A 9,130-nucleotide genomic window follows, 5' to 3' on the forward strand; every position below is an offset into this window, starting at 1 on the left:
CATGCTTTTGTTCCGGCCCTCCGGTCCAGTTTAAGAACCCATTGTGGCCCTCGAGTCAAAAAGTTTGTCCACCCCTGTCCTAGAGGCTATGTGGCCACCTCCAAAATGTGGAAGTTTGCTTCTTTCATTGTAAACAAAGGATCTCTGACTTCTGAGAAGATCTGACACTTTTAAAAGGCTCACCTGATTAGGTCAGGCCCACCCAAGATAATCTCCCCTTTAACACAAAGCCAACTGATTACAAACTTTAATTACTTCAGCAAAATCCCACATTTCAGGTATATAACATAATCAGACATGAAATTTCATCATATTCACTAGTTCTGCTCACACTTAAGGGGAGAAGATTACAGAGAATGTATACACAGAGGGTATGAATCTTGGGGCATCTTAGAATTCTGTCTACCACAAATCCTCATTAAAGGAACTTCTAAAGGATGTACTTTGGATAGAAGGAAAATAACCCCAGATGGAAGATCTGAGACACAAGAAAGAAGAATGAGCAAAGAAAATATTAAACATATAGGTAAAGCTACACAAATCTCAACTCTATAAATAATAGCAATATATCTGATTTGTGAGTTTGACAAAATAACAATATAATTAAAGTACAAAAGCATACAGATTCAAAGGAAATAATTAATGTTGAAGAACTCTAGATGTGGGTCTCAGAGGATCAGTCCACCTTGTCCAGGTTTGTTAGTTTGACTGAGGCATTCCAGAGGCGTTGGGCCACCTGAGGATCCTGAGCAGCTTTTGCGGGAGGAATTATCACGCAGGACCTGCTAAAATATTTTCCGGAAATACCATCTAGCTCCTTTGCCAAGCTCAGGTAGAGAACTGGGTTTGCACCTTGTGTAGGATCCTGTGGAAACACCGAGAGTGGGGGTTGAGGGGAAGGATGGGCTGTCTCACCAGGCAGGCTTTAGCGGGCTGGGGACACTGAGAAGTAGAGCCCTACACCACCCTCTTCCAGCCAAACCAGCTCCTCCTCTACCCACCTTAATAAAGAAGCTGGAGATCCAGAAGGAGAAGCGGTAATACAAAGGTAACATCCTCATGATCTCCGTGTACACAACACCTGGCTCTACAGAGTTCACAGTCACACCTGAGGTGGTGAGACAGAAGCATAATGCAGAGTGAGGTGAAAGGATGATGGGAAGACAGGACCGAGTGTGGTTCTGCCATGTGCAAGCAGGGAAGGATCCTACCAGGTCGGTTGGGTAAAGGCGACCAGAGACTTGGGGGTGGTACGAGGGACGACAGTGCTCTGTAACTTACATGAATGGTGCTACCCAAGCCAGTAAGGAGACACAAGTATTTGAAAGTGTTGGGTTACCTTTAGGAGGAACGTGATGTATGGTGTTGGTATTGGAAAATACTGAGAGGAGAGGGGTGTTACCGGTGATAAGAGAATTGGAAAAGGTTGAAAAAGAGACATGAGGACAGGGTTGGGAGAACTATAGGGGTACAGGTGGTAAATGGAAGAAATTAACAGCTGGCTTGGGGGATATTGGGAGTATTTTATGGCCAAGACATGTGGAGAGGTGTGAAGGATTGGGAGTGGAGGAATAGGGGGTGTCAGGGGCAGTTACCTGTCCCTTGAAGCCTCCGGGCAAATTCCCCAGTGATTGAGGTCAAAAGCAGTTTGCTGCAGAAATAGTTCTGGTTGAAGGTCAAAGGTCCACCAGCCCCTGTCAGATGTTCCTCATCAAAGTACCCTTGTGTTTGCCAAGAGGAAGACACGTTTATCACCCGGGCTGACCCTGCCCGCTGTAGCGCTCCTGGGTAGAGAGAGGACCACGTTCCTTCAGTCTGAGTCCTAGTGTCAACTCCCATGCCCACTCCCCAGCCTGCTTCTCCAGGGGGTCCCAGGAGAGCAGGGCCCATGCAGGGCTTTCAGGAGTGGGCCCCACCCAGGCACCGGGGCTAGGCACAGGGGAACTTAATGGGAACAGAGACTTCACGTTCATTAGCTGCTTTCCTAACACTCTCTTCCTCTTTTATTTTATTGATTTTTTACAGAGAGGAAGGGAGAGGGATAGAGTTAGAAACATCGATAAGAGAGAAACATTGCCAAAACCGGTTTGGCTCAGTGGCTAGAGCGTTGGCCTGCGGACTGAAGGGTCCCAGGTTCGATTCCGGTCAAGGGGACATGCCTGGGTTGCGGGCACATCCCCAGTAGGAGATGTGCAGGAGGCGGCTAATCGATGTTTCTCTCTCATTGATGTTTCTAACTCTCTATCTCTCTCCCTTCCTATCTATAAAAAATCAATAAAATATATTTAAAAAAAAAAAAGAGAGAGAGAGAAACATCGATCAGCTGCCTCCTGCAAACTCCCCACTGGGATGTGCCCGCAACCAAGGTACATGCCCTTGACCGGAACCGAACCTGGGACCCTTGAGTCTGCAGGCTGACGCTCCATCCACTGAGCCAACCCGGTTAGGGCTTCCTCTTTTATTTTAGTGTTTAGTACTTTTCTTCCACTTGCCAGCTGGAACTAATTTAATTGATCCTTGTGTATGTTTGACCACTAAGAGGGGAGAAAGGAGAGGGTGACCCTAGCCTAGCTGGTTTGGCTCCATGGTTAGATCATCAACCTTCGGACAGAAGGGTTGCAAGTTCAATTCCAGGTCAAGGGCACATGCCACAGTTGTGGGTTCCCCAGCCCTGGTAGGGGTGCATTCGGGAGACAACCAATCGATGTGTCTCTCTCACATCAATCTTTCTTTCTCTCTCTCCTCCCTCCTCCCACTCTCTCTAGAAATCAATGAAAAAAAAAATCCTTAAATGAGGATTAAAAAAAGAAAGGAGAGGCTAGACCAGCCGTGGGCAAACTATGGCCCGCGGGCCGGATCCGGCCCGTTTGAAATGAATAAAACTAAAAAAAAAAAAAAAAACCGTACCCTTTTATGTAATGATTTTACTTTGAATTTATATTAGTTCACACAAACACTCCATCCATGCTTTTGTTCCGGCCCTCCGGTCCAGTTTAAGAACCCATTGTGGCCCTTGAGTCAAAAAGTTTGCCCACCCCTGGGCTAGACACACTGTCAGAGTTGTCTTTCATGTATTCATACACTCATTCATTCCACAAATGTTCATTAGGTCCCTGGATTGTGACAGACACCAAGATGGGTGCTAAGGATATAAGGAAACTAGGTTTGGGGGGAAAGAAATATGCAGAGATACTTGGGAAAGTAGTTTTCTTAAAAATAACGATCTCTCAAAGGAAAAAAATAAAGTTATAATCAATAAAACAAATTTTAAAAGAAATTAAAAAGAAAAAAGAAATAAAACAAGTTAAATCTTTAAAAAATGAGTATTAACTACACAAAAAGTCTGGATTGTGTAAATTATGAAAAATAGTAATTGTCACATGAGTTTACAGTATTGTTTTCAAAATGCTCAAACTCTTTTGAGCCCCACATTGAAATGAAGAATCACAAGTGACAATTGGAACAGATGCTGTTTAGCCAAAACTTGCTAGAGAGAAAATTATTCTTAAAAGGACGACAGGCCCCAAACTTGCAGACACAGTGACATAAAAACCAAAGGGGCTCACAGCCTAGTTGGAGACTGGTCCCCGTGGAGCAATGTTAGTTTGAGAACAGAGAGGTGCACGAAGGGCTTAGGGGACCCCTGATAATTGGGGGCAGCTGGAGAGTTGGAGGTGTCAGGGCAGGATCCGCAGCACAGGCTATATCTGTGCAGAGTCTCGGCAGATGAACTAAAGTTAGCCAGCCTAAGGCAGTGGGAAAAGATGTTCCAGATAGAGAAAATCACATGTGCAAACACAGCCAGAGGGGGAAAATAGAGTGTGGTCCAAGATCTACAGATGGTCTGGCCGGAGATTGGGAGTTGGGGGGTGGGGAGGGTTAAGGAAGGGCAAAAAGTAAGTTTCTCAGTCTTGTAAGTAAAATGAAGAGGCTTAGACTTTATCCTATAAAGAACAGAGTACCTTCAAAAGATTTTAAGCAAGAAAGTGATATGGCTAAGGTGATTTCTAGAAGTGGCAGAAGGGAGAATAGATTATAAAAGGGAAGAGACAAACAATTTAAGAAACCATTACTTAGGAACACAATTTAGGTTGCCACCTGAATCTCTATATTCCAAGCTGGAGCAACTTTTGCTCAAATAAATGCTTTTTTATAAAAAATTAAAAAAAAAAAAAAAGCGCCAAGACCGGTTTGGCTCAGTGGATAGAGCGTCGGCTTGTGGACTGAAAGGTCCCAGATTTGATTCCGGTCAAGGGCATGTACCTGGGTTGCGGGCACATCCCCACTGGGAGATGTGCAGGAGGCAACTGATCGATGTTTCTCTCTCATCGATGTTTCTAGCTCTCTATCTCTCTCCCTTCCTCTCTGTAAAAAATCAATAAAATATATTAAAAAAAAAAAAAAAGCCCTAGCCGGTTTGGCTCACTGGATAGAGCGTCGGCCTGGGGACTGAAGAGTCCCGGGTTCAATTCCGGTCAAGGGCATGTACCTTGGTTGCAGGCACATCCCCAATAGGGGGTGTGCAGGAGGCAGCTGATCGATGCTTCTCTCTCATCGATGTTTCTAACTATCCCTCTCCCTTCCTCTCTGTAAAAAATCAATAAAATATATTTTTTTAAAAAGAAAGAAAAGAAAAGAAAGAAAAAAACACTAATACTGAGGAAGGTGCAAACACCTTGTTATAATTTGGGGGAAGAGAGAAAAAATATTCATACTCAAAAGTGCATAGAATTTGGCTCGTTCTTTGCTCAATTTCCAATTGGGTTAATGTAATCAGTCACTAAAGGGTAGATCCTGACAACAGTAGTTGCCTCCAAGGAGGGGAATGGAAAGTTGATTTTCAAGGAGAGGAGATTTTTTTAATTTATTTTTTTTCCTTTCACTTATTGATTTTAGAGAGAGAAAGGGGGGAGAGAGAAAAACATTGATTTGTTCTATATATTTATGCATTCATTGACTGCTTCTTTTTTAAAATATGTTTTTATTGATTTTTAGAGAGAGTGGAATGGAGAGGGAAAGAGACAGAGATAGAGAGAGAGAGAGAGAGAGAGAGAGGACATCAATCAGCTGCCTCCTGCTCTGCAGCCCCCTACTAGGGATTGAGCCACAACCCAGGCATGTGCCCTGACTGGGAATCAAACCAGTGGCCTTTTGGTGCAGGGGCAATGCTCAACCAACTGAGCCACACCAGCCAGGGCTCAGTAGTTGCTTCTTGTATGTGTCCTGATGGGAGATTGAACCCACAACCTTGACCTATCAGGACGACACTCTAACCAACTGAGCTATCCGGTCAGAGCCAAAGAGACTTTTTTTTCTGTATAGCCTGTTACACACTTCCAATTTTGTATTTTAGACATATATTACCTGACTACAAAAGAGGTTATTTCACAACACGGGAAAATATGTTATGGAGAATTTGCCTGCCACCCATTTCCCCACACACACCTTCCCAGGAAAACCTCAAACCTCCTTATTCGGAAAGGATTACAAAATCAGAAAGTCAACAGACTTGGGCCCGAGGCAATGAATTTTTGGCTGTTGTCCCTGGTGGTCCCTGAGCTTCTTGGTGTTTATGTTCCTAGTGACCAAGCACCAACCTCAGGAAGCTTCGGTTGAGATGATTGACTCTACTGGTCTGACTGGAATTCAGAGCTGAGGGAGGGAGAGGTGGGATCTTATATCCTCTTGGTTGTATGTTGGACTGTCTGGTTCCATTACCGGAATCCTAATCCTGACTTGTGCGGGTGGTTCCCCTGCTATGTGCCGAAGGAGAGGAAGCTGCCAGGAAGATGCCAGGGGGACGGAGGAGCCGGGCTGACACAGAGGGCAGGCACATTTCCTTACCTTGCAGTAGATTTGTGAGCAGAAAGGGCCCGACATAATTGGTGGCAAAGGTGAGATCAAGGCCCTCTGGGGTTAGTGTCCTGGGGATTCCTGGGGGGAAATGAAAACACATGAAGTGGATGATGTGCGATATATTGGGGTTCAATAGAAAGGGCGATATATTGGGGTTCAATAGAAATGCTGTAGGAGCACGTATGTGCACAGATGGGGCAATTAAATGTGAGGGAGTCAGGAGTGTTTCTGCAGGGTGCACAGTGAGGCTTTGGGGATGCCTGTTTTGTGGTCCCTGACCTAGGAAGGAGTCTCCTGAAATGTGTTTGGGGGAAGCACGTCAGGGCACATACCACAGACTGCAGCATTGTTAACCAGCAGATGTATCTCAGGACACTCTTGCAGGAGCCACCGGGCAAAGCTCCGGATGGAGGCCATGGAGCTCAGGTCTACCTCCCCAAGCAGAAGGCTGGCATCCTTCGAGGCTGCTTGGATCTCAGCCAGGGCTCGCTGTCCACGCTCTCGGCTACGGCAAGCAAGGACCACCCGGGCCCCACGGCGGGCCAGCTCCTGGGACACAACCTTTCCGATACCTGGGGGGGGGGGGGCAGCTTCAGAGCAGGCTAGTCTGGGAAGTGACTAGAGGGTAAAGGAGCAAGGGGGAGGGACAGAGGTGTTGACAGTGGGTGCTGCTTCTCCCCGCTGCCCTCCCTGGGAAGGCTGTTGGGGCTGAGGCCGCTGGTGAGGTGACAGGGTGGAAGGAGCACTCACCACTGTTGGCCCCAGTCACCACGGCCGTCTTCCCGGTTAGGTCTGTGGGGCAGTGCTGCAGGTCCCAGAGCTGAGTCTTATGCCAGAGCTGCACACTTAGTCTAAGCAGGAAGACCAGAATGAGGAGGACAGAGCCAGGACCCCAGACCTGGGTGCTGAGTAGAGACCACAGTGGCATAGCAGATTACTGGCCTACCACCCAGAGTGGGAAGAGAATTTGAGAGAGCTAGTCAATGCTGAGTGGGCAGCAATAAGGCCGGTGTGGAGCCCAAGATGCAAAATTTAAGGAGGCACTCTCACATTTGCTCAAGCAACCCATCTGAACCCGAGAGAGAGTTCCTCCTTATAAATTGTGTGACCTGAGCACTTGATTGCCTCACCTCCAATCAAAAATTAACAGAAGGGCTTTCCCTGAGCCCGAAACCCTGCCAAGGCTCAAATCTGTCTCTGAGCCAAACTTGGATTTGCATCTAAAGTGAATTGACAGAGCTCCAGGGACTAGGGACGCAAGAAATCAAATTCCTCGTGTCTCGAATCACTTTATGCCCAAGCGGGGCCATTCCCTTGCTCCCCAACTGATAGGGAACTAAGTTCTCCCAACTGAGGTAGACCCCACTTGCAGCCGTTACATCTATCTGCTCTTTTGTGAGGAGAGAATGGTTCTCCAGAATTCTGCTGGAGAGTAGACTTGGCCCTGAAGCAGGGTCTCCTATGGGTGCAAATGGGTTTATTCCCTGGACCCAGTGTTCTATCTTCTTCTAGGCCTGCCAGGACCACTGCTCCTCTCCAGCTCCGTGAGAATACACATCTTTGGAAGAAACTGACAGAGATACCAGGCCAATTCTTAAGGCAACTCAGGTGTTTATTTTTGGCAAGCAGACGGAAGGAAGGTAGGATTCCCGCTGGCTGAGGTTCAGGGCTCAGAATGGGGCAGGATCTTGGAGGGGAGCGAACACACTTTGGAGGTTGAGTTCCTCATTAGCTGTGCCCTGGTCACCTGGGCTTCTGTCTGGATGGGTTGCAACTCAATGGGAGGAGAGGTGCAGCCTTTTTTGGCCTCCTGCCGGGGTGCGCCAGACCTGAGCAGCACCTGTGTGCTTGGGTTCCACATGCTCACACCGGGAGCCAGCTTCAAGGCTTCCGGCAGCAACACTGGCTGCCACATCACCTGGGACGTGGCCTTGAGGATTTGGGGTTCAAGATAAGACCACCTGTGAGGATCCTGGCCCTCCTGGTCCCGCCGGCCCTGCGGAGGTACGCGGCTGCGGCCGGCCCACAGCTCTTCCAGCAACACCGCCTCCCTCTCCCAGCCCCTCGGCCACTGTGCACCTGGCCATGTGCAGGGGCTGGGGCTGCGGCTGCAGGCCATTTGGGAGACCTTCAGGTGCCTTTCCGGAAAGCGGCTCTCTGGGCCCGGTAAGAGCCCCTGTGACTGGGAGCCAGGTGATGATGGGCCTACGCTTAAAGGGGGAAGTTGGGAGCAGGGGCGCAAAGTAGGGAAAGGACCGCTGTGAGGGAGAGGGCAGAAAGCTCGGCAACTGGAGTCATCAGCTTGGCATCTGGCCAGGGCCTCTGTCTTCTTGACCTGGGGGGGCCTGCGGTAGACTTCCAGGGGGCGTACCTCAGCGTCTGCATCCACAACCTCAACTTCTGGGCGTACCCATTGGCTCGGCAGCACCGAGGGCTTGCGGCCCGGCCTACGGGGAAGTGTCCTCAGCTGTGAGCCCATGAACCAAGGCTGCTGGAAGGACTCGGAGGGGCCGAGTATGATGGGGTCCAAGGCAGCGTGGGGCTTCTCGCCCTTCTTGAACACCTGCTCACTTAGGTCCTCAGCAGAGGGCGGGTAATAGAAGTCCTCTAGTGAGAACCGGGAGCTGAGGGGCCGTGTGCTCTCTGCCGATTCCTGGGAGCTGGCTGCCAGGGACTGCTCCGGAGAAGAATGGGGGCTCCCAGAGGGAACTGTCACCACCACTTTCTCCACAGATGCTGACGGCTGTTGGAGGCTCATGTTCCTGGACCCTGCCGAAGATGGGCGGCCTCCTTCCTGGTCTTCCAGTTCCTCTAAAGGATCCCTGGGGCCTGCCTCCTGAAACAGCTCTAAGACGGGTGGAGGGCTGAGAGTGTCTCTTGGCTTGGAGGATTCCATCTGCTCCTCACAGCCTCCATCCATCAACGATCTTTCTAGAGAAATCTGGTCGACGCTCCCATGGTCCTGGGGAAATGCGCCAGAGGTAGGGGTGGGAGGTAGATAGTGAGAGGTCAGAAAGGGGAGAGAGGAACTAAGGGTGGAGAAACTAAGGGTAGAGAGGCCGTAAGGAAAACGAAGGTGCATTGGGGGTAGGGGTGGGGGTCAGAGGGAGCTGGGGGCTTACCTGGAGACCGGTGGGACGAAACACTCTTTACCTGTCCCGGTGCGTGCATTAGGGGCACAGATCCCTGAGCCCAGGCATCCGCAATCGGAGGGAATGTCCCCCGCTCCAACTCGCAGGGAAGGCTGGGGCTTAAGCCCAGATAACAGGGTGGC

General features: G+C 49.2%; 2 protein-coding genes across 2 annotated transcripts; both read right to left on the reverse strand.

Annotated features, from left to right (window-relative positions):
- Positions 1-230: 230 nt before the first annotated feature.
- Positions 231-6,817, reverse strand: LOC102428088 (retinol dehydrogenase 11). The gene is made up of 6 exons (XM_014462674.2): positions 6,607-6,817; positions 6,189-6,428; positions 5,845-5,934; positions 1,596-1,784; positions 1,002-1,108; positions 231-865 (listed from the first exon to the last, which is right to left on the reverse strand). Exons 1-6 carry the CDS (start codon positions 6,782-6,784, stop codon positions 677-679), a joined length of 993 nt encoding a protein of 330 aa, XP_014318160.1. The 5' UTR covers positions 6,785-6,817; the 3' UTR covers positions 231-676.
- Positions 6,818-7,456: 639 nt separating this feature from the next.
- CUNH2orf81 (chromosome unknown C2orf81 homolog) lies at positions 7,457-8,938 on the reverse strand. Its single transcript, XM_006096791.3, has one exon. It carries the CDS (start codon positions 8,936-8,938, stop codon positions 7,520-7,522), a length of 1,419 nt encoding a protein of 472 aa, XP_006096853.1. The 3' UTR covers positions 7,457-7,519.
- Positions 8,939-9,130: the final 192 nt, after the last annotated feature.

The sequence above is a fragment of the Myotis lucifugus genome, unplaced genomic scaffold (assembly GCF_000147115.1).
Source record: "Myotis lucifugus unplaced genomic scaffold, Myoluc2.0 scaffold_186, whole genome shotgun sequence".
NCBI lineage: Eukaryota > Metazoa > Chordata > Mammalia > Chiroptera > Vespertilionidae > Myotis > Myotis lucifugus.

What these genes read in the sequence shown, in the direction of transcription:
- LOC102428088 (XM_014462674.2), bottom strand. Translation starts at nt 6,784, where the DNA reads ATGCCACTGTGGTCTCTACTCAGCACCCAGGTCTGGGGTCCTGGCTCT. An exon ending in TAACAATGCTGCAGTCTGTG is followed by an intron (nt 5,935 to 6,188) that starts GTATGTGCCCTG and finishes ATTTCCCCCCAG; the next exon opens with GAATCCCCAGGACACTAACC. An exon ending in GCTCACAAATCTACTGCAAG is followed by an intron (nt 1,785 to 5,844) that starts GTAAGGAAATGT and finishes CTCTCTACCCAG; the next exon opens with GAGCGCTACAGCGGGCAGGG.
- CUNH2orf81 (XM_006096791.3), bottom strand. Translation starts at nt 8,938, where the DNA reads ATGCACCTTCGTTTTCCTTACGGCCTCTCTACCCTTAGTTTCTCCACC.